General features: G+C 36.7%; 2 protein-coding genes across 2 annotated transcripts in view; one reads left to right on the top strand and one right to left on the bottom strand.

Annotated features, from left to right (window-relative positions):
- LOC112052972 (uncharacterized) overlaps nucleotides 1-11,061 on the top strand; it is a 60,561-nt gene extending 49,500 nt beyond the window's left edge. The window contains exons 3-11 of the mRNA XM_052889032.1: nucleotides 2,583-2,801; nucleotides 3,601-3,854; nucleotides 5,558-5,700; nucleotides 5,870-5,967; nucleotides 6,593-6,716; nucleotides 7,406-7,487; nucleotides 8,037-8,192; nucleotides 9,075-9,247; nucleotides 9,862-11,061. Of these exons, the coding sequence (XP_052744992.1) occupies nucleotides 2,583-2,801; nucleotides 3,601-3,854; nucleotides 5,558-5,700; nucleotides 5,870-5,967; nucleotides 6,593-6,716; nucleotides 7,406-7,487; nucleotides 8,037-8,192; nucleotides 9,075-9,247; nucleotides 9,862-10,003 (1,391 nt within the window). The 3' untranslated portion in view covers nucleotides 10,004-11,061. The remainder of the gene's footprint in view (nucleotides 1-2,582; nucleotides 2,802-3,600; nucleotides 3,855-5,557; nucleotides 5,701-5,869; nucleotides 5,968-6,592; nucleotides 6,717-7,405; nucleotides 7,488-8,036; nucleotides 8,193-9,074; nucleotides 9,248-9,861) is intronic.
- A 12,800-nt stretch (nucleotides 11,062-23,861) lies between these two features.
- On the bottom strand, nucleotides 23,862-25,280 carry LOC112052973 (uncharacterized). Its single transcript, XM_024092224.2, has 3 exons — nucleotides 24,728-25,280; nucleotides 24,512-24,658; nucleotides 23,862-24,146 (listed from the first exon to the last, which is right to left on the bottom strand). Exons 1-3 carry the CDS (start codon nucleotides 25,206-25,208, stop codon nucleotides 23,965-23,967), a joined length of 810 nt encoding a protein of 269 aa, XP_023947992.2. The 5' UTR covers nucleotides 25,209-25,280; the 3' UTR covers nucleotides 23,862-23,964.
- Between the last annotated feature and the right edge of the window lie 424 nt (nucleotides 25,281-25,704).

Here is a 25,704-nt window from a genome sequence, read left to right as displayed (position 1 = left end):
AGATAATAGTTCAAAAACTCCTTTCGTAAGTGAATCCATTTGTTGTTGTTTTCTTCACTTATTAAATTTTTTTATTTAAGTAAATGCGTCTGGACTTTGATGGTAACAGATTGAAAATTTCATCCATCTCCAAATTAGGATCACCATTCTCCGTAGATAAAGACACCAATAACAATTAATGTTGAAATATATGAAAGTTACGGTCACAAATTTACAATTATTTTCTGAAATAAATCAAGTGTGTATTATTTGTTTTTAAATTCTAGCTTTTTATTAATTTTATTTTTTTCACATGAAAAAAAGGCAAAGGTATTACACCGTAAAGGATGTCCCATGTCTTCAATAAAAATTAAATAAAAAAATGAACGCATTCCATAGACAAGAACGCTGCATTTATTTCGAATTTAAAGTTTTTTATTTATTTTTCAAAACAATCAGAGCCTTACCTATAATGATTTAATTTTCGAATAAAACCTCCTCCGTTTTATAGTAGGCTAGTACTCGTAACAGACAAGAATTAAAAAAACAAAAGTTACTTTAGCCCCTAGAGGCTAATATGCTTGTTTAGCCCCGCTGTGGCGTGGTAATATGACAGTGTTTTTGAGCAAGAGTAGTGAAAATATTATTTTAAATCAAAAGCAATAAACAAACTAAAATTAACAAACAGATCCTCTTAACTATAAACGAACTGTTCATAAAAAACAAAATATTAAAAGCATAGGGCTAGCAAGTGTTATGTTTTATGCTCTAAAAACTTTTAAGAATGGCTTTTCTTGTGTATTATAAAATGTAGTATAGTAGATGGCACGGTAGTTTTGATTGTCTTATATTTTTCCAACAATAATGTAGTACCTAATCAAACATTCGTCACACTAGTGCGTTCACTATTACGGTAATTTGCATCCTGTAGCTCAAAAATAGCCACAAATAGCCCAGTGGATATGATCTCTGCCTTCGATTCCGAGGGCGTAGGTTCCAATTTGGTCTGGGGAATGCACCTCAAACTTTACAATTATGTGCATTTTAAGAAATTAAATATCACGTGTCTCAAACGAGGTGAAGGAAAAACATCGTGAGGAACCCTGCATACCTGCGAATTTTATTTTTTCTCTATGTGTGTGCCTAGTCTAGTCTGTCAATCCGCATTGGGCCAGCATTGGTTGACTATTAGCCTAACCCCTCTCATTCTGAGAGGAGACTCGTGCTCAACAGTGAGACGAATATGGGTTGTTACTAATGATGTTGATATCACAAATAAGTCATAAGTCATTTTACTAATAACTGCCTCGTTGCTCCAGTAGTTCGCTTACGTGGTTTCAGATCACGAGGTCTCGGGTTCGAATTTTGGGTCGAGCAATAAGATAATGAGATGGATAAAAAAATAAATGAGAAACGATTCTGTTCTGATGAGTCACGACACGACACGTCAGACAAATATAAATCCGGCTATACTTTTAAACTTTTAATAACTAATGACTCATTAGTCATTAAGTTTTTAACCACTTGCGAAATTGCGAGATAGCCTATTTTCTTTACAGAGACAATGGCTCTAAGGTTAAGAAAACCAATACAGAATATATTCTGGTTTTGTTTCTTAACCGTTTAAAATACGTGCTTCGTATGATCATTATATTCAGAACAAGTAATTTTTTTTTACGTAACGTATTTATCTTGTCGGTAATTAAAAAGTATATATACTCATAAATAAATGATTTAATGTAGATGTTGTCGACAATAAATCGACTTGCGCTGTAATTTCTAAATTATCTTTAGAAATCTAATCTTTAATAATATTTATGGAACATTGTTTATTCATAACTAAATCATATTCTTTTCAACTTTTTGTAGGTAATAAAATAAGTTTATATAGACGTTTATGATTATGTGAAGTTATAAATGTTGTTATTGTTCGATTCACTTCATCTCTTTTGATCTCTCTATTTTCTTGTCAAAGTAAATTACCGTTACATGTATGGACAATATAATAATTATTTATAGATACGAATATAAACAGAATATCATTATCATTGACATTAAATCCACGAAAATCTTTGCATTAATTATTAACAAACCATATTTATTCCGCTCACTGTTGAGCATGAGTCTCCCCCGGAATGAGAGTAAACCTTAGTCCACGACGTAGAGAATTAAGGAAATTCTCAGTTGAGCAGATTTCCTCAGCCTTTGCGAGTCCTATATATGAATTACAGAGACGTGATAGCCCAGTGGATATGACCTCTGCCTCCGATTCCGGAGGGCGCAGGTTCGAATCCGGTCCGGGGCATGCACCTCCAACTTTTCAGTTGTGTGCATTATAAGAAATTGAATATCTCAAACGGTGAAGGAAAACATCGTGAGGAAACCTGCACATCAGATAATTTTCTTAATTCTCTGCGTGTGTGAAGTCTGCCAATCCGCATTGGGCCAGCGTGGTGGACTATTGGCCCCTCTCATTCTGAGAAGAGACTCGAGCTCCGCAATGAGCCGAATATGGGTTGATAATGATGATGATATATGAATTAATACGTATATAAAAAGTTTTTTTTTTTCTGTGATCGAATCCCAATACTTTCCATTTTCAGAAACACCACTAGAAGAAGTAACGGATGCTTTATACAACAAGGGGGTAAAGTTCCTAATGACGCACGACATGAGGCTGACGCTACCCGAGATGATGTTCAATGGTGCAACCCTGAAGGTGTCTCCGCGAGCTTTGACAAAGACTGGTGCTTTAGTGCACATTGATTTGGAACCAAAGGAAAATGAAGTCGGTCAAGGGAGGATATTTTTTCAAAAAATTAGTAAGTATTAGTAAATTATTATGTGTGCCTAGTTGCAGTTTTCATACAGTGACGATCGCGTAACCGTGAACGCGAATTTCTAAGGAAACGAAACAGCGCCATCTTGTGGCACTACTGCACAACAGTTTCAATTCCTTAGAAATCTGCGTTTACGGTTACGCGATAGTCACAGTATGAAAACATTGAAAACTGCACACAGTTGTCAATGATAAAGCACGATGGACCATCACTAACTTCGTTACTCCGATCTGAGATTTTTTAATGAAAATGTCTTGGAATAGACATTCTTAGCTCCAATTTCGTCGTTATCAACCCATATTCGGCTCACTGCTGAGCTCGAGTCTCCTCTCAGAATGAGAGGAATTAGGCCTTAGTCCACCACGCTGGCCCAATGCGGATTGGCAGACTTCACACACGCAGAGAAATAAGAAATTTCTCTGTTATGTAGGTTTCCTCACGAAGTTTTCCTTCACCGTTTGAGACACGTGATATTTAATTTCTTAAAATGCACACAACTGAAAAGTTGGAGGTACGTGCTCGGGACCGGATTCGAACCCACACCCACCGGAATCGGAGGCAGAGGTCATATCCACTGGGCTATCACGGCTTTTACAAATCAAAAAATATAAAATTCATCTGATATTCGAATCTAGGTGGTAAATAAACGCAAACACCATCAGTGATTGAGTTGCTTTAACATTGCTAAGTAATGATATTGTTGTTAACGAGAATGTCTAAGCAAAGTTGATTCATGTTGATTTACGTCTGCTAACTAGTAAAATATATTTTACGTTTTCAGAGAAATACATAAAAAAGAAATTGGTCATGGCGGCTCTGGCTATAATATTAGTGGTGAAGCTAATAGCGCTGAAGCTGATATTCGTTCTGCCAATAATTCTCGGCGTGACCACAGCCAAGAAAATGTTCCTAAAGATTCTACTGTTCCTCTTCCCTGCATTGAGCCATATATTTAAACTGTGCTCGTGGTACCACCAGAACTATCACACTACGAAGTATCATCACCATCACCATTTGATCACGCATCATCATAAGGTTTGTATTTTTCTGTTATAGACGTCGTTTCATTCAATGATATTAAAAAAATAATAACGCAGAACGACACTAAAGACAATGATTAATAGACAACACAAAAAAAAAAAAAATGAGGAGAGAGAGAAGAGAAGAAACCTAGAGATAAAGCTTATCATATCAATGTATGTACTTTATGTTATCGCTGCGTTTCAACGACTTGCCGTACGGACAGCTTCAGTATGCTCGTGGCGTTCAAGCCGTCCACATCTCTTGTTGTGTAATTCTTTATGGGTTACTTGGGATAGGCGGGGAGAGTGACTTGAGTGGAAAAGGGGAGTGATTGTTAACAGTCAAAGGGTCCTTTAACCCTACACACAACGTTCACAAGTGCGTGATTCCACTCAAGTTCATTCTAGGGTCTTATTTTGATTACAGTTTTATTTGTTAATTAAGTTGTCCTGACAAATGTTGTGAATCATAACCTTTGTTCGACATTAGTTTTCCTATTTTTGTAATCACTTGTGAGTTTGCTAAAATTTAATTATTTAGAAAAATCTCTTGATGCCATCAATTCTACACTTATTGCTAGAATAGCAGAGCCATTATAGCTCCGTTACTACCTGTCTTTGTGGTCAAAACTTAGCAAATCATTTACCAAAGAATAAACAAGGTACAAAACTGTAGTGTAAGGAACTGAGTAATATACTTTCGTCATCAACCCATATTCGGCTCACTGCTGAGCTCGAGTCTCCTCTCAGAATGAGAGGGGTTAGGCCAATAGTCCACCACGCTGGCCCAATGCGGATTGGCAGACTTCACACACGCAGAGAATTAAGAAATTCTCTGGTGTGCAGGTTTCCTCACGATGTTTTCCTTCACCGATTGAGACACGTGACATTTAATTTCTTTAAATGCACACAACTGAAAAGTTGGAGGTGCATACCCCAGACCGGATTCGAACCCACACCCTCCGGAATCGAAGGCAGAGGTCATATCCACTGGGTTATCACGGCTCTTTATACTTGTAATATACTTTATACTTGTAATAATCTTTTTAACATAGAACTGACTTCAAAGACGTATTTCAGGTATTTTGATTTTAACATTACTGAACCGATTTTTATAAAAATGAAATAGGACCAAAATCTGGAAGTATATACTCTAATAGAATTTTCAAAATTAGTTAGTAAAATGGTTAATTTGGTTAGTTTGGCGGCTTTCATGGCGTAGTGGTATGCGCAGTGGATTTACAAAACGGAGGTCCTGGGTTAGATCCCCGGCTGGAACCATTGAGGTTTTCTTAATCGGTCCAGGTCTTGCTGGTGGGAGGCTTTCGGCCTAAAAGGCAGAGTTCATATCTACTGGGCTTATTAATTATTAACGATAAAACGAACTTACCTTCAAGTGAAGTTCTATCATAATTATGTGAGTCGCTTCATCCGAAGATATTATTTTACCAAGTAGTTTCCTTTAACTTACAAGCAAAAGCACACGTAACAGAGATTTATTTTCTTTGAATCGGACGTCCATAAACAAAATATTCCCCCCCATAAAACTATAATGTACTCTGTGCCGACTCTTAAATCTATGATTACCCTACTATGCAATCCTCGCCTGTTTACTCGTTGCTCGCGTTTTCCTCATGCTGTTTAGATATAAAAATATGTTCTAGCAAAAATTATTGATTCGTATTAATTATTGATATTTTAAAATGACGCTTTCAGGTACCACATTCCCACCACTCTCACGCATACGGTCCACCACCTCACAGCTCGGTGGTGGTGAAACAGCATGCCGACAGTCCGCCTGCGTCGTTTGACCACTACCCTCAAGATTGGGAGCTGTCTGGTCCGGGTCTTGGAAGCGAGTGAGTTTCACTTTTAGTCCTCGGGCCTTACCACAATTTCATAATGTTTCGATTATTTCTAAGAGTCTTAGAAATAATCATGAACGGCACTTTGAAATTCGCTTACTAATTTTGTTACCAAATCAAATTAATTTGTTGTAATCTTAGATGAATTATAATGTGTTTTCAGGTATCTCTCGGACATTCACCGCAACGCTATAGCCAACTTCAAGCCTAACGAAAACGATGTCAATGATATAAATTCATGGGGACTCGGCCTACCACCAGGTATTGTCTAATTAGTTGTAAAAAAAATACTTTTTGAAGTAAAACTTCTTAAAGCACACATAACTAGTGAAAGCGAAAGCGTTACGCAAAAACGCAATCAGGCGATGCGTGCTCAGACCATACATAGAAGGATCTGTCATTCATAGTCATGAACAAAATTGTCTGTCATTTTCTGAAGAAAAAGAGCTTAGATTTGGTATATATCTTATATTAAACTAGAAGCTTTTGCCCGGTTTTTACACAATTCAATTACACAAAAAGGTATTTTTACGGAGCTCTTTAACTGACGAACACGATTACAACTATTTAACATCGATACTATAGAGACAGTTTCTATAATCAAATTAGATCGTTGATCATATACTTTAACAGAAAAGTAACGTCTAGCGAGGCAGGTCCTATACAATAATTGGTCTGAGGACGCGTGCGAGTTTGTTATTTTAAACCACCAATAGATGGCGTTCTCACAGAACTTTGAAACAATCCCTTTTTGTACTGTTGCTTGTGATAGCTAAAATCGTATATTACGTAGCTTTATGTACGCTATACCTACTACCTATTTAATTCTCGATAATTTTGAGAAACGTTTTTTGCACAACTTCTGATACATTTTGTTTTATTTTAGGACCATCGTTGAACGTCGGTGAATATGCCAACACTGCTAGTAGCAACAATTTAGTTCCTAACACGATGCCGGCCGTTAACCTCCATACTGGCCCAAAAGTCATAGTAGTTGGTAATCCGGGAAGGTATGTAGTGATCATGTTTTATTAATCAACACCTTCTAATAATTAATTTATCATTCCAATTACAGCTAATGTCATCATATCCATGCTTTTATAATCTCTTTACTTCAAATAGTTTAAATAATTCTTAGTATTAAATACGAGTTATAGTGAAATGAATAAACAGCTCAATTAAGGTGAATAGGATACCTACTATAGTTTTGAAGTCATCTACGGCTGTAAAGTAAGCTGTAAAGTAAGCTGACCCAAAATTGCTTTACGACACTAATTATGGAACAAATCCATAATTAGTGTCGTAAAGCAATTTTGGGTCAGCTTACTTTTTCATTTAAAAACTTTGTTTAGATCGTCATTTTTGATGCTGACTGAAAACAAAAGGTCCTACGTATACGCCAGGATGAACTACCACCTATACGCTTAAAAATTTTAGACGGTAATAGGAGATTTGAGTTATTAGGGATAACATGATTGATTTTCCAAAGAAATACCTGAACAAAAGTATTAATGAATCGATTGAAAATTAACTAACTAATTGAAATTATGATAACATGATAGGAATATTGGTAATATCCTTAAAATTGTTTCTGGTTCTGAAGGAAACTTAATGAACTAAAAATACACTCGGGCATCAAATTGAGAAGGTCCTCCTTTTTTTTGAAGTCGACTAAAAATACTGATATTTCTGCTTTCAGGCCTGTTGGTCCGCCAAATCCATACTATCGAAGTAAAAAAGCTGGAGTTCGAGATCCATCGCAAATGGAAAAGGAGTCTTTGGTACCTAGTTTCAATTTAACTCTAATCAACTCAAGAACTTAGAACAACACAATGATATTTATTTTGTTCTCCTAAGCATGGTTACGCAACATCGCAAGTATTCCAACCGCTGGTACTGTAACAGGGAAATGAAAAAATTCCACAGCCTTTGAATTCCCAAGGTAGCGACCCAGTACCGAAAAGTGGAGGTCGGCCTCCACTAGATAAAGCAATAACATCTGAACCGCTAAATGAATATAAGCCTTGGCTGAGTTTGTTGTGCGCTTTTCTTGGACCAATGCGTGTTTGGAATCCTCTTAACTTTAATTTTAAGTTTTCGACTTTACTTACCACCATAAATCATTACATAACTTGACGTTTCACAAGTGCTAGTAAAGTAAGCCTAATTGAAATAATTGAATTTTGATGCATGCGTCTCAAGGCCGTGGTGTTAAAAGACCTTCTAAGAGTCCTATGCCCAGCATTAAACGTCCGTTATGATATGAACCTGTACCCAACAGTTAGACATTAAAGGCTAATGCTGATAAAACATGTTTTAATAAATTCCAGATAAGAGCAGCCTCCTTAGCAGCCAAAGCCCCTCCGTCCCCAGTGAGAGATGAACTGTTGCGGGTATCAGCGGCTAAGCTCTCCGAGAGTAACCGAGTGAAGGCGGAGACCGAGCTAGTTAGACAACAACAGGAGATTTTAGCTGCTCAAGATCCAGTAAGTTACTAATTCATTCAAACTGTCATTTCCGCATTTGTTTTGCCAAATATCCATGTGAACCTGCTTTTTTTAGGCAAAAAACTGCATCATGATACTCTCACTATATCATTATTGTATCATAATTAAATACAATTAAAACAATGTGCGGCCGTGACATACTATACATAGTATAAAGTAGGTGCTTGCTGCGGTCCTTGAATCTCCCTTTCATGTTTCATTCTCATCAATTTTCCATAAAAGTTCATCGGTTTAGGGTTATCTTGACCTGGCTCTAATTGAGAATGCTCTGGATTTCATCAGTAATGTTCGCCTTGGCCTTATCCTTCCAAAATTTTCGTTTAGTGTCGCAATATAAATCTTCTTCTTAATCGTTCAATCGTATCAGAGTGGTCGTGGTTGCAGCGATGAGCAATACATTCTTTGTAATTTTCTTCCACTTTTGGCGATTGGCTGCATTATGGGAACAATCCAGCATAGATGATTGTGTAGCATCCTTAACTAAATCCGTCTAGCGGGTTGAAGATCGGCCTCTGGATCTTTTGCCTTCGACTTGGCCCTGCACTCAATCCCTTTGTTGGATCCTGGTATCTAGCGATGTGGCCAGAGAACTTTTTTATTGTCACTGGGAAACGCGCATACGCATCTTGCCCGGAGACTCCACAGTCAGAGCTGGGATACTACGGCCGGGTATGTGGGACTCGCTGAAACCAAAATACCCACTAAAACCCACCTGCGTCCTATTGGGATGTTAAATGATCGCGAGAGCTTGCACTTTCACATGGCCAAAGAACTTAACTCAACAACTAAAATTATGTTAGTTATTCTGCTTTAATTAACCTCTCTATGTGCCCAATTCATATAAACATGATCGATTTCTAGGATTCAATAGCTGCGGAGAAGTTCTACGGGTCTCTGTTGGAGCGAGTGGACATAATCTTGGGCTCCATCGGTGCTAAGGACCCAGGCTGCAAGGAGAGGGCTGTGTGCTCGTTATACAGAGATCCCTTCAAACATGCTCCCTACAGCAATCTAGTGTCCAACGAGCTTAGCAAGTAAGTCATTATTAGCTTATTATAACGGCGCCCTATAAAACTAGGCATATCTGTATGTATATCCTTCCTAGCAAACGCCCTGCGGTCGCATAGTTCCCGTTTCCTTAGGAATACGGGAATATAATATAGCATATGACACTCACTAATGATAAAGGAAGGAGTGTTGGTGAAGGAATTTTTAAAATAGGTTTAATAGAGACATATTTTACTCCTTACAACCTTTCACAAACTTTACCTATTTAGTAGAACAAGATTTCGATTAAAAGGAGCAGTTGGTGGATATAGCTTTAAAATTTTAAATTTAGGGGCATGCACCTAAAACTTTTCAGTTATTTTAAGAAATAAAATGTATCACGTATGTCTCATATACGGTGAAGGAAACACATCATGAGGAAACCTGAACACCTGAGTATTTTCTTAATTCTCTGCGTGTGTAAAGTCCATCAATCCGCTTTGGGCCAGCTTAATGGCCTATTATTATGTAGTATAACCCCTCTCACTCATATAGGAGACTCGTGCACAACAGTGAGCTGTATATGAGTTGTTAATGATGATGATGAGTAAACTTTGTTTTCAAATATAGATGTACCTACTAACAAAACGGCTGGTTTCAGAGACTCCAACGAGCTGGTGCCTCCAGCGGACAGCGCAAACGCTCTCCGGTACTTCAGATACGTGCAGTCAGCGAGAGACGGCCAGGAGTCCAAAGACTGTCTGCTCTTATACCCCAATTGTAACATAGATTACAATAAATAAATTGAATGGAACCAGGAGTTTGGGATGTACTCGTGACAGTGTTAATAAAAAATGAGGGCATAGTGGCAGTTTGATACTGTTACTATCGCGTTAGCGTAAACGCGAATTTCTAAGGAATTGAAACAGCGCCATCTAGTGGCACTACTGCACAACAATTCCAATTCCATATAAATTCGCGTTAACTTCAACGCGATAGTAACAGTATGAAAATATTGAAAACTCCCACTAGGCACACAGGTCATGGCAAGTAAGTTAAACCAAAATGATAGTTGTCTACGCAGGTACAATTTATAAAGGAAAATGTTAGTGTGTATATTCCGTGTGTTTGACGGACACAGAAAATGAAAAAATCTCATCTTGATTTTTCGGGATGAATTAGTCTAAATGTTGCTCAATAGCCTCCTCTTTTTTCCAATGTTAGTCCTATTCGAATCGTTTTAGTCATTTCAAAGATTAGCCCGGACAACAGATAAACAGACAGATAGAAATATCTATTAATATATAACTTCAGGGTTTGGTTTGGTTCATAATAAGAACCTATCTATACAAGGTCCATTTATACAGGCCCAGCGATATAAGGTCCCTCTTGAAACTTTGTTATTTGCCATTGATTGTTATTAAAAGTTTTCGATGTTTAGTATAATTTACCGTACAGTTGTATGCGTTTAAAGTATTTAGAAAGAAATGCAATTGTAAAAAACAGTAAATTTAGCTATACAGTTATAGTTTTTCTCTATAAACATAACTACTTAACCTGACTACAAAAAAAATGTAGAAGAGTTTTACATATATTACATTAAAGAGTAGACTTAAATACTGCATTTAAATTAGTCTTAAATAACGCCAATTTTAACTTTATGTTAATACGTACTATATTTATTTAATTTATTAAATTATTTTAATTTATTCAATAATTTAAGTAGATAGACAATTATTATTTTTATATAATTAATTTTAATAATAATAAATGTTACATTTATTATAATCTATCAATTTGGATTTTGGATACTTTTTTCCGAAGTAATACAATATTTGTTTGAGCTCTTTATAAGATCCTGCCTGATATTTATATGCACCAAGTTTGCTTTAATTATGAAGAATTGTTTGAATCGCATTTTAAAAAATGGCCAAAACATGCATCTTTTTTATATTAGCGACACGATAAGAGGCCTATTATGAGTGCCACGGCATAATTATTTCGTGAAGAGAAAAGACAGCCGACCAACAACGGCCAAACCGGAAGTCAGCACCAGCAACTTATACTACGCTAACTCGAATTATGGCAAAAACCTTTTTTATTTCAAACGTCAAATGAGGTTTTTTTAAATGTGATAAATATATCGTGATGAGATATGCAAAAATAACGAAGTTACAAATCTTACGTTGCTACGCTAAGTAGATATACTTTTTGAAATCATTAGATTTAAATTACGCCAACTATACTCAGAGGCACAATTATCCGCCCACTTTAATATACTAGCGTCATATTAAACTAGGCGGATAATTGTGCCTCTGAGTATAGTATATTATTAGCGGAATGTGTGTGGGGAGAAGACACCCCTTGTTTGCTTTTATGAGTTTGCGTAGTTTAGTATATGTCTACAGCCTAGGTTGTTAATAGATTAGTCTATAAAAGCCTCGGACAAGAGAAGGGACAGTTGCACTTGGGTGCTACAGTAGTGCGTGTAACTAAGTACATACAGTGTTCAACCCAGAGGAAGTAATTAACCGAGTGATCAACCAATCATCACGTAGTACGCAAACATTACACGTAGTCTAAATTGCTAGTGTTGGAATAAAGCTCTCTCATTCGTCGCAGTGCAACGAAAAAGAGATCGCGAATTTTCCGCTCTAGTTCGCACTTCGCATCCTAAGCCTAAGTAGTTAAAATTTAAAGCTACGATAGAAACAATTGCAGAAGTTTAGAGTCACTACAGAAGTCGACCCATCACTAGGTGGACCGAGGATATGAAGCGGGTTGCAGGGAGTCGCTGGATGCTGGAGGCTCGAGGCCGTTGCGCTTGGAAGTCCATCCAAGAGACCTATGTCCAGCAGTGGACGTCTATCGGCTGATGATAATGATGATGATGATTTATTATTTTTTATGGATCCTAAGCAAACGTAATATAAACAACGTAATCACTAGTTACAATTTTATTATGTTGTCAAACTGGCCTTCTTATCGTGTTGCAGATATACGAGTACTTACTTACTATGTAGAAATTTAAATCGATCTTTTAGTCAGTGATCATTAATAATAATTATAATGTAATTAGAATGATTTTAGATTTTATTTTATTTAATATAGCCATCAAGTCATTAGGACATTAATGTAGTGCTAAATAATGGAATGAATAAATTAAATAATAATAATTTATCCAATGTTATGTAGATGTTTATTATTTATTGTCACAATACACAGTTTGTTATTTATTAAAGTTTTTATTAAATTTTATTATTTTTTTTATTTATATATTCTATAAAATATTTCCCACAAATTGAAGATGTATGAAAAAAACATTGAATTACCTAATATTAAAGCTTACAGTGGAAGTCGTAGACGTTGTAGGGTCAGCCCCAAGGGATCCTTCACGCGCTGAGTATCAAATACGGCTGAATGATCCTCTGGGGGTGCCCCTACAACGTCTATAAATTCCACTGTTATGGAGGTAAAAGTAGATTTTTCGTTGGTTTGTTGAGATTGAACCGATTTTAGAAATTCTTTCACCATTAGAAAGCTACCTCGTTACTAATCATATTATTTTATCCTCGTATTCCCACGGGAACTACTTGGGTGAAACATCGGGGCGCTCACTTAGACCACCTTGGCACCGCCTTCAGACTGATCAGAAGGTATCACAATACGTTATTTTTCGCTTTTTAGTTCAGTGGGTAGGTTCATATTATAATTTAATTTTTTTTACAATATTAGTTAAGTACCTATTGTTTATCGCCGATAAGTTGAACCTTATTGGTTGCTTGCGCAACTGTATTATAGTCTGGCAAGTTTTTTGATAAGGACGGGCGGAAAGACTGCACGGGTGTGAAATCGTGCGTGCGGGGAAGTGACGTGCATCAGTCGTGGGTTTTTCATTCATCGCTACGCCCCCCGGCTCGCGCGCAACATAGGAAGTGTTAGGAACGATGTTGCCAAGCTATAGCTAATAGCGTGAAGTTGACTTGTTTTGTTTAATTCAAAGCAATGCTAGGCCGAGTCTACAATTTTCTCCATTAGAAGACACTTAATTCCTAAAAACATCACCGTAAGGACGCTGTATTCCCATAGTATAATCCCTTTTGAGATAAAATCCTTCTCTTATTTTGGGCGCCGCGTGCTTCGTGTCAAAAAACCGTCTGTCCAACCATATATACGGTATTTTACCCTCGTAAGCGTCGTACAGGAAGTCCAGAACTGGATGGGTGTCCAGTAATGTGAAGTAGTGGGTTATTTCCACAGCTCGCAGCGTCATGGAGAAAGCAGCCATGCCTATGAGACCGTCTTTTTTCCAGCTCGAGTCGGTCCTATGCAAAGCTGCACCACCCTCTATGCCGAATCTCGCCCATTCCCCTGGTATGCATATGAACCAACCCCACTCCGTCTGTAATAGTAAACATTTTTAACTCCCGACGCAAAAGAGAGGTGATAAAAGTTTGACGTGTCTATCTTTGGCATCATAACTCGCGAAGGAATAAAGCGATTTCAATTTAGTTTATTTTGTATGGATGGTGACTTATGTACGAGTTTTTTTAGACATTTTTGGTGAAAATCGGTTGAGCCGTTTAAAAGTTCTGGGGGATGAAAGTGAGGAAGAATAATCGAATGTCTGCTAATATACTCGAGTGGGGTCTCAAATGAAAGCGCACTGAAAGAGAATAATTGATGACTTGATCGAGAGTGTAAATAATAATTTGAAAACCCCCGAAGTTATTCAAAACTTTCAATTTTATTAACGTGAATAAATCTTCAAAATTGCTACCACAATGGGTAAATTCAATTCAAAAACCGAATGTAACAAATTTGGGGGTAGCAACATAACAAATATCCCAATCCAAAATTTAATAGGTACTGATTTTTTAAAATAAATTTAGACATAATTTTTTTTTAATCCTCCAATAAGTCGTTAAAATCGTGTTACGACAGGCGTCTATAGCCTCTATCTATCCTAGATATAATCCAGCCATTGACTACAATCCCATGTGATAGTAAGTGATGATGCAATCTAAGATGGAAGCGGGCTAACTTGATAGGAGGAGGATGAAAATCCACACCCCTTTCGGTTTCTACACGACATCTAACTAGCCACAGCCGTAGCCTCCCACCAGCCAGACCTGGACCAATCAAGAAAACCTCAATCGGCCCAGCATTAGATGTTACATTGGGCTAGTTACCTTTGGACACGGTTCCGTATATCTCGACGTTTTTACTCCATACTTGTGAAAAGGAGTAGGTCTTCTATGGTAAGCATACATGAACTGAAATCCCACAATTATGAATATCATGTTGCCTTTTGGATTGGGAGACATGAATGCTTTTCTGTAAATGAAGCAAACTAAAGTTAATAAATCAATACATATAAATAGAGTCTGTCTGTGATTTCAAAATAACTTATATGTATGTTTTATCAAGTCATCATCACCATCATCTGAAAAAGGGCATGTGTGTGAAAGCCGTAGATGATAATTTTAACATTGATTGATTGATAATTCTGAGATTGAATGAAAGATTGATAAGAAATTAAAAAGAAAATGGTTATTTTTTGATAGTTAAGAAGTTGGTGGTGTTACACATCCGTGACCCCCCTTGCTAGGTTATTCTGTAAGGAAATTTGACAACTCGCTAGTCCGAGTTTCGAATTCACCTCTATCTCTCTCTGTCTAACACGATACTATAGAATGAGGAAGAAAGCGGGGAATTTGAAACTTGCACTTGTGATTTATACACAGAACATCGTTAGAGAATAGCCTTGCTGATAGTGACTCTAACCCGCATTAAAGCCTCAAGGTGGATCTAAAATCGCCTCACCTGTAAAGAAAGCTGTTATAATAGGCTGATAATTATGATGACGATGACGATGATGATGAGAATGATGATGATAATGATAGTGAAGTAGCTTACGGATCAGACGTTGCCCTCATACACACAGTCGCACTGAAAGAGTTCATATACCAGCCGAACACAGTGTAAGTGGTCGCCCAAACTGCCAGGTCGTAGGTGAATGAGAATGGATGAGACCGGTTCACTTGCTCGGGGTACTGCCACTGAAACAAATAAGTAGGTAATAGGGATGTAACGGAGATAATTTTATCAAAACCAAAGGCGGACTCGGAGTTTCTAAATTTAATTTATCAGAGTCGGAACCTGAGTCAGAGGCAGGGTTAGAAGTGGTAGCACGAAAGAGATTTCTATTTAAGGACCAATAAAACACAAACAATGCAAAAAATAGGCATGTTTCCAAATAAACGAGAAATTGAATTTAATGAATTGAATCCCAAAGTAGCAAATTATGTTTTGACGTCCGATTTAAAAGTGCCGGAGCCGAAGTCGGAATCGAAGGTGTAATAACAATCGGTACTTAACGGAGCCGGAGTCGAAGATCCGTAATATCCCTAGTAGGTAGTTTTTATGGTACCTGAGCTAGCAGCAACAGTTTTACGGTATATGGTTGATGATGAGTCAATTATAGTTCCGATCACAGATCTAGGTACTCTGTACCGACTCTTAAATCTAGGTTCCGATAGTTGTTTCAGTCAATGGTCTTATAGCGAAAAGCTTTAACTAACGCATTAAGAAGCTTTCGCTTAACCGTTGGATCAAGGGTATTTCGCTTAACTTACTGCTGGATCAAGGCGGTGATTCTTGAGACGGCGCGTATTGTGAGGAGATTCCTCACTCTGGAGCTCTGAGCGACGGTTGCTCCAATGTCCCGCAGCGGGAGGGTTGAATTTTTATAATTTTCTTCACTGTTTGAGACACGTAATATTTAATTTGTTATAATGCACATAACTGAAAGTTGGAGGTGCATGCCTCGGACCGGATTCGAAGAGAGGTCATATCCACTGGGCTATCACGGATCCGAAAAAAAAATTACTTACACGAGGATGAAAATGTATCCTGGCCGGTGATATATACATGGAGCTGTTGTAATTGTCGTGGTTCGTATCGTACCAAGCGCCTATAACTCCCTCCATGACGTCATAGTGCTTTCTGTTCCGGATGATCAGATACGTTGAGGTGGCAGTGGTGAGGATATGCCGGGTCGTGATGAGCGCGCATCCAGCTAGCGGTATCATATACTTGAAGACTGTCGTACAGTAGCATCCCGCGAATTGTATGTGTTCCTGGAGATATTTTATATATTATAGCTGATATGCCCTGCGGTTGCACCAGCAAATTCCCCGTTCCCGTAAGGATCAACATTCTCAGCCGATAGACGTCCACAGCTGGACAAAGGCCTCTTGCAAGGACATCCAAGCACAACGATTCTGAACCACCAGCATTCAGTGGCTCCCTGTAACCCGCTTGATATGCCGAGACCAAAAGTTTTGTTTTTGAAAATCTTGACATCCTAAATTAGCCAATTATGTTTCAACCTTCGATTTAAAAGTCTCAGAGCTGAAGTCGGAACCGAAGGTGTAATAATAATCGAAAGATCCGACTAAACGGAGCCGGAATCGAGTCGAAACTCCGTAACATCCCTGGTTTATAGATGTCAGGAAATATAGACGCCGGAAAGGCGATTTACACTTTAGTAGTTCTTATAGAAAACCTTGAAGCAAATAATTTGGTGCTGTGCGGGATGACAACTACTTAGGGATGCCACCCTACTAGGGTGAGAGAACTACCAGCTACATGGTGCCCAAAACATATAATAAAATTGAGTGGCTCAAAAAAGAAAAGGAGATCAGTGAAGGAGTCCTCAAGAAGAAATTAAAGAAAGTTTTCCTTGGGGACCCCATCACTGACGGATTTACTTGCTGTATATAGAAATTGTCTTTCATTATCAATTTAAATTTCTTTCATCTAAATTGCACCTTTTGAAAAATTTTCTTTTTTTTGTATAATATTATATTCTTTTGTTATTTTAGTGTTAAGTATTTCATTATAATTAGATTTATCAATTATTTTTAGATATAATTAGGATAGTAAGCATCAACTCGCCAACAAACTGCCTGCACAGTTGGGCAAGACAATACGAATACGATAAATACCTAATTAATACCTAATTAATAGGGATAATACCTAATTAATAGGGATGTTACGGAGTTAAGACTATTTTCGATAAAATTAAAAAAAAAAAAGAATCTCTCTGGTAGAAAGCCGACGCAAGAGCAAGATCGTGGAGTGCCTGGGCATAAATCATGATCTACTTACCCCTGGTTTATGTCGGCTCCATTGTCTGGTTTGCTTAAAATGAGGCGATAACCGGTAGGGTCTGTGTTCCTCGGTATATAACTTGTCTTTAAACGCAAGTGGCTGCATCTCTTCCATTCTGAAGTCAGGTGACTCATCGACGGCAGGCAACGGCGCTCCCCAGCTGATCCTTGGGCGGAGGGTTGTAAATCGTTTGGGGTCATGATACCTTTCCACCCACGGCGCTTTGAATTCCACATGTGGAATAGTAGTTGTTGAAGTTGTAGCTTCAGTTGTTGTTGTTGTTGTTTCCTCTTCTTCGTCACTTGCGCATTGGTACCAATTGCAGATCAATATTGTGAGTACACTGAAAAGGTCAACAAGGATTCAGCAAGATTTGAAAGCTCTAAGTTTCGCTTTAAGACTCGCGACAAATACAATTTCAACATAACAAAACACACAGTTAATTTTTTTTTTATATCATAATTATATTAACTGAGAATTTTACTTTATATTATACAGGTTGCTGGGGAGTGTTTCCCATAACTTCAAGGTCCGAATCCACTTATTAAGAGCATATTAGGGACACATTTAAGATCTATTTACAAAAGAAATATTAATTTTAGAACTCATGTTCTTTGAACATTTTAAATTAATTAACGGTAAATAATATTAACTCCAGAGTTATGGGAAATACTCCCCAGCACCCTGTATATTATTATTAGATACTTTTGGTGGTTTTAGATTAATAAAAAAAAAAAAGATTTTACGTCGTTTTGTATATAACGTGTTGGGGCCAAAATGGTTATGTATGTATGTAGATATGTTAAGTAAATTAAATAGGTATATTTTGAAACTATCCAACAATACCAGAGTAACTTCATTGCGTCTGTAGCTAAAGATGATGCGTAAAGATATCTAACAGGTACTTATTCCACTCTCCCAGCCTTTTATTATGACTGTACGTATTAATGTTGCTATCATCTTGCGCCAAAAATCCTAATTTTATAAACGCGAAAGTTTGTATGGATGTTTGGATGTATGTTTATTTGGATGTTTGTTACTCTTTAACGCCGCTAAGCGATTTGGCTGAAATTTGGAATGGAAATAGATTATACTCTGATATTAACACATTAGCTACTTTTTATCCCGAAAAAATCCATGATTTTCCAAGATTTGCGAAAATTGATAATTTTGATGAATGTTTGTTACTCTTTCACGCCTCGACTACTGAACCGAATTAGCTGAAATTTGGTTTTAAGATATATTAAATATATATTATAGTCTGAATTAACACATTTTTTCCCGGAAAATCCATGGTTCCCGAGGGATTTGTGAAAAACTAAATTCCACGCGACGAAGTCACGAGCGTTTAGTACCAAATAATATTACGAGTGCATCTCTTCTTTCATTCGTCACTAACAGCCTATTATAACGACCCACTGCAGGGTCAGGTGAGGTGGTATGGAGCTTAGACCTCAGACTAATTGCATCGGGAACTGCCTCGATAACGTTACCCCTCTGTTAAAGCATAAGATCAATGATCTAATGCACTAAAAAAACTATCTCTAAATAATCGAAGTTTCATGTTTTCGACTTCTAGTTTACTAAAAGAAGAAACACGTTTCATTTGTACCTAAGTTTTTCTAACTTATTATTATCAAATTTGTAATAAAAAATATGTCTAAAAATAATCTATTCTTTAGCCGCAAATTTATTATTATTATTAACAGCAAAACATCGATCAATAGTGTAGTCTGTATTCAGAGGAAACGATGCGATTGCGATTCAAACTTATAGTTGTGTGAAAACAAAAAATACTAATTAATTATTGGTGTTAAATATTTTCCACTCTCCCAGCTCTCCCAGTATTTTCGTTTTTGCGATTATTTAATATTGTGTTCTCAACGAAATACCTTATAAAAGGTCATTTTACGTAAAGTGACATTAGTATAGTAGTGATGGTAGCGTGTAGTAACGTTATTTTAAGGAAAATTCGTTATTTACGTAATTTCGTTGGAAAATTTATGTTAAATGATGGTAAAACAAAAAAATCATTGTCATTTAATGACGTAGTCAAGGCCATTTTGTTGAAATAACTAGGTTAGATGATCACAAAAACCGAAAATACGGTGAAAAGCGATGTAGTGACTTATTATGTGAATGGTACACCTAGATACATATTAAAGCCACGGGTCGACGTAGGTCGAAACACCTGCTTATAAAAATACCTATATCCAAATGGAAAAACAACTGAAACGCAAATATATTTCCCCACAGAATGGGATATTTTTTTAACTGGCAACTGTACTATTTGTATACAAGATTAGTTTTTTCCTTTCAACATTTTTAGAATGACGAAGAAAATGCCAATTCCAGTTTTATTTTCAAAACATTTGCTATCATTTTAAGATGAATTGAATTTAAAAAAATGATGTTTAAGTTTGACGTGTCTGTCTGTGGTATTGTAGCTTCTTAAGTAATTCACTAATAATTATGGAGCAGTATATTTGTTTTTTGGGAGCCGTGAAAGTCCAAAAATCAAAAAAAAAAAAAATCAAAAATCATTTATTTCAAGTAGGCTCAGTTTACAAGCACTTCCAGTCCAGTGGATATAATCTCAGCCTTCGATTCAGAGGGCGTAGGTTCAAATCTGGTCCGCGGCATGCACCTCCAACTTTTCAGTTGTGTGCATTTTAAGAAATGAAATATCACGTGTCTCAAACGGTAAAGGAAAAACATCGTAAAGGAAACCTGCTGACAATTTTCTTAATTCTCTACTTGTGTCTGCCAATACGCATTGGGCCAGCGTGGCTAACGCCTAACTCCTCTCATTATGACAGCAGGCTGGTGCTCAATAGTGAGCCGTATGGGCTGTTAATGATGACATTTGTTTGTTTGTTGAGGTCCCCAGATGCTGAAACGGCGAACCCGCAATAAAATGCGTATTGTTGGTCGCAGAGATTTGCGGAATACTTTTGCAAAAATAACATCGTATGTGCTACCTTCTGATCAGTTTAAAGGCGGTACCAAGCCAGTGGCGTGTTAATTAAAGCCGTTTCTGAAAGAATCACAGACAAGAACTGTTTGAAAATCTCAAATCTATATGATGTATACTGCTTAAATTGACTTAATTTTCCCGACAGTTTCACAAAAATCAATACATTCAACTGTGTGCCTGTTAGGGAATTTCCGCTTCCAGTATAGACCCACGGTTTCCACTGTGCCAGTACGGCAATTAATAACGGTAAGCCACAGATTAAAGAATAATAGACAGACAGAGGGCACGGAACACGGCGGTGATGTAGCCATTTCAAATACAAATTCAAAAAATAATACATTATAATTTCTCGAGCCAATACAACATGAAACGTCGCATCAGTAATTTTCAATAATATAAAAAAAAATGGCATCTTATGTTTTAAAATATTTTAAAAACTGTTTACTAAAACAAATAAAATAATAATTAATTATTAGTCTATTATAATATAACGTGGTTTTATTTTATTTTATACACCTACAGTTAGTACACAGTACACGTTATAAGAAAAAAGTACACAAGATCGTGGACAATGTGTCCAGCCACTTACAGGTAAGACACGACAAATGAAATAAAGTGCTCCTTATAAACAGTTCACATACTCGAGAAGTACTAAAATGTCAAAAATAAAGCTTAAAAATTAATAAATTAATAAATAAATAAGTTATTAATACCTACATAATCACTGGTCGATTGCAGATTTGACGATAGTGCCTTTAATTTTTTTTTACCTTTGCCGGAACAAGTCCACGCTGCCATTTGTATGAGATAGGTAGTTCGTTGTAAACTCGACATATCCGAATTATAATTATATTATAGTGCCGCATTCCTTCCCATATTGGTTCTCGCATTATTAACACGAAACGTTTTGCACTTCGGACATCTAGCTGTCATAACTGGGGCAACGAAGAACATGCATTATAATAATTATTGTTAGTGTTAAATCTTGAAATACAAATAATGAAAAAGTTTGTATAAGCGGATGTCAAGGGGCCGTGTGATATTTGTTTTTTATTGGTTTCACCGGCCTCACCTGCTTGTAAAGACTCATTCTGTATCATTCTCTATTCTGTGCGATAAGCTAAAACAATTTGCAAACATTGTTACTAACAAAGCTGTATTACGAACTGCACGTGGTTCTGAAAACAACGATATGAAAACCGATGCATTCACTGTTTCAATTTTACTCACGTTGGTAAGATTTATTGTAGTATTTTATTTTTACTTCTCTGTAATTCTACTTTGTAATTCTTTAGTACTCATCATTATCAACCCATATTCGGCTCACTGCTGAACTCGAGTCTCCTCTCAGAATGAGAGGGATTAATCAAATAGAAAATAGTTCACCACTGCGGATTGGCAGACTTCACACACGCAGAGAATTAATAAAATTCTCTGGTATGCCGGTTTCCTCGCGATGTTTTTTATTCACCGTTTGAGACACGTGATATTTAATTTCTCAATTCTTTAGTAGTAGGTCGTAGAAAAAGTATTGTATGCCACTGCACGTAATTAGCTATTGTAACACTCGTGCTACAATGGCTCTAATTGCATTACAGTGGCCAGTGGCACGCACTTCATACATGCAAAAATGCACTGCCTATCCTGAGGACTCAATACAAATCTGTGTTGGACCACAGAATGCATAGTTGGAAAAGGAACTTTACAATTTTTACTCAGAGTGCATACCCTAGTTAAAAACCTTGTGCACGCCACTGACAGTGACATAAATAACAGTAGCACTGACAGTATGGTCTGAAGTTGGGCGATAGAGAATGCGACTCAGACTTATAAAAGTAAGTAGTTTGATGCCAAGTAAGAGTAATTCAGATAAGTATCAATGAAAATCAATTTATGTTACAGATATCACTAACGGAACCTAATCGCAGATCAAAAAGAGGAAACGAAGAAAACTTTAAAGTGCTACTAAAAATATACCAACTGAATCCTTTAAAACATTCCAATGTATTCAAAACGTTCTCTAATCGCGTACTTTTACCACGTCCGGATGAGCGAAGTAACGCCTTGAATTACAATATAAATGAAAGCAGAGAAAAAGAAAACAGCATGAATACTAAATTGGAAAAAGACACCATTAACTATGCAGCACACAACTCAGTTGATCGACCCATTTATATAGAAGGGGGACCGGAAGAATTCGAGCCTGGGCACTTTCTTAGCAAATTAGTTACAAATAATCAAATAGATTTGGATTTACTTGAAAATATGGATAGAAATATTTTTAATGATGATATCCAAGTTATAAAGCCGAAGCTTGCTCGGATGAAACAACTCCAAAATTACGTAAATCCTATAAATAATGCAAACGATGTTTTTGCGAAAATTACTAAATCAAAGAATTCTTTGCGAGTGCCATATAACATTGATGAAACTATTGTAGTATAATTAATATTTTAAAAGTTTTTTCTTTTATTAAGCATCTTTTCAGTTTAAGTAGAACGTAGACCTAACATTTCTAAACCAAACTTTTTAAAATTTGGAAGATTAACGTAAAATTTTAAACTAATACGGCAATACTATAAACGATTTCAACTAGAACCACTAATGCAGCTAGAATACCAATTTTTAAAAGTCCAAAGTAACAGTTAAAAGTTCTGTAGTAACGATACAGATAAAGTTAGAAAAGCTATCAACGTGATTTATAAAAGAGGCAAGTTTAAACTTAGTTCGTAAAAGATTGGCAAACATTTTATTTTATATAGAACTAGCCGACGTCCCGCGGTTTCACCCTCTTCACGTTTCCGTAAGAATACAGGAATAAAATATAGCCTATGACAAACACAAATAACGTAGCTTTCTATTGGTAAATGAATTTTTAAAATCGGTTCAGTAGATACAGAGATTTATAATACCACAAACTCTTTATGATAATAACTACATTTTGTACATCAATTTGCAAGAATGTCCAAAACTATTGGTCTAAATTAATAATATTTATTGGCATTAAAAGTATTAAGTACGTATATCTATACTAATATTATAAAGCTGAAGAGTTTGTTTGTTTTCTTGAACGTGCTAATCTCAGGAAACTGGTTCGATTTGAAAAATTCTTTCACTGTTGGGAAAAATTCTTTCACTACACTATCCCCGAGTGCTATAGGACTACATTTTATCCCGTATTTTTACGGGAACGGTAGTTTTAGATAATTAGGATTTAATTAGGTTATTAGAATCATCAATGTTTGAAAATCGTCATAGTATAACCACAGTAAAGATAAGATAAGATTCTTTACTGTTCACAGCCCAACTGATATAAATTCTTGAGATGTCTCGCAAAATTGTACATTTCGTTGGATAGGTAAACACCTATTTAAGTTACTGGTCACATATTTTGAAAGTTCTACCTGATTAATATTTCATAAGTGTGGTTTCACTTTCTAATAAAACATTTCCAAAAATAAATAAAAGAGTTCGTGAAAAATGGTGTAGCCAATAAAACACTCCTATTTAATTGATACTTAAATGATAAAGATTTATTTACATTAACAATAAATAATAAATAATTTTAATAAATTAATCAGTGGTCCGTCCTAAAGTAAATGCATCAAGTTATATTTGTCCAGAGTAAGCGATTTCATGGGCATCTTCGTAAGACCTTGCCTGGTAGGGTCCATGGGCATCCCAGGCGGGAGCATGGTGGTCTACGTGATGTTCTACGTGGTGTTGAGGATAGTGGATGACTTCATAGTTTACAACCTTGGGCTTCGTGAACTTGAAGATTACCATAGCACCTGAAAATTGAGATAACCATGTTGTCAAGAGCTGCAGATTCAGGATTGTTTAGGGACTTGACCCTAGTGGTAGAAGTAATGCTTAACAGTACCTATCCTTAGATTATATTTCGCAAATTCCTCAATAATTCTGTTCCAAGCTTAAGAATACCAGAGATAATATGTTGATTAATAATTGAGGACAATATTTGTAAATCAGGTATTGCAATCCTTGCTGATTAGTTGAACATGAACTGTTAATTTTAGACCATTCTCTGGTCTATTCTGCTCAAGTTTAAAAACCAAAACATTGGTAGAATTATTCAGCAACCAAAGAGTTTTTTACTTAATTATTTCAGAATATTTGGGTCAACATTATAGCTTACCAGATAGAACAAGAGATATGAGACCCAGTGTAAGAGCTTTCCATGTCTTCAAAGCAATAAGGGCAAGTGCTAGAGGCACCAAAACGGATGCCTTGAACTTCAGACCGAGAAGGAATGGAAGCAGCACCTTCTTGATAAATCCATGTTCTGAAAAAAATCAAGCATTAGAAACATTCCACAAGTAATCTTTAAATCGTTTATAATTTATAAACGCACTGCTCTTAATCCTCAAAGGCTTGGGCAGCTTGATCTTCTTTTTCCTTCCCTCGAAAGTCGCTACTTCTTCTTCGCCGTCCAAAGGCATATCCAATTCAGACGGAAGATCAGTAAGGAGCGACCTTGGCACATATTCCGAAGCGGCACTGCTGGCGATTTCTTCAGGTACTTTAACTCTCACTGAATGAGTCTGCAGGAATCTGTCCACGGAGTCTATTATCGCGTAAGTAGAGTCCTTTGCCATCCTTGGATCAACAGCTTCATCTTCGATCGTCGCTTGTTTGACGATTGACAGGTTATCAGTGATCTTGATCTCCTCATCGTTCGCCACATGAGAAATCCATTCGAGAGTTCTGGGTTTCACACACTCCACGGAATATTGACTCAAGCATTGATTGTAAATGTTTCTGACTAGCCTCGATGCCGAATATTGGCCACTAGCGCATGCCGCTATCGACAATAACACTATTAATTTAAACATATTGCACTTTTGGCACTGCTGACGGCAGGTTCGTCTGTCTGCCGTCGGTTATACGGTCACAATGTATGTTAGGGAAGTCCAGGACTGAGTTTATATACGAGCATTAATACGTGATGTGGTCGCTCAATGGGCTGTGGTGCTAATATTGGCGATACATGTGCGTTTGGTAGGCTCGTGGTACATTTTAATTGGGAGGCAACACTATTGGAAACTATCGGTTTAGCGCCTTCTAATTAGACGAGGGATATGTGACGGATAATTTATTAATGGACAGGACGTACTTATAAGTAAATGGATTTTTCATTTGGAATGAGTAGAAAGTGTGTATGCGTATATAGTATGAAGATTTGTTATTAATGTTTCTCTCTTGAAAAATTTGTAATGATTTTTGATGTAGGCTGGTAGTTACGAGTACATGATGAATAGGTACCAATATATACAAGGTTAGTACTTCAAAGAACAATATCACTATCAGCCAGCGTCGTGCAAAAGGTTT

This window comes from Bicyclus anynana, chromosome 24, assembly GCF_947172395.1.
Source record: "Bicyclus anynana chromosome 24, ilBicAnyn1.1, whole genome shotgun sequence".
Classification (NCBI taxonomy): Eukaryota; Metazoa; Arthropoda; class Insecta; order Lepidoptera; family Nymphalidae; genus Bicyclus; species Bicyclus anynana.
Note: the sequence above shows the minus strand (reverse complement) of the source record. Positions and strands in the feature narration are given on the sequence as shown.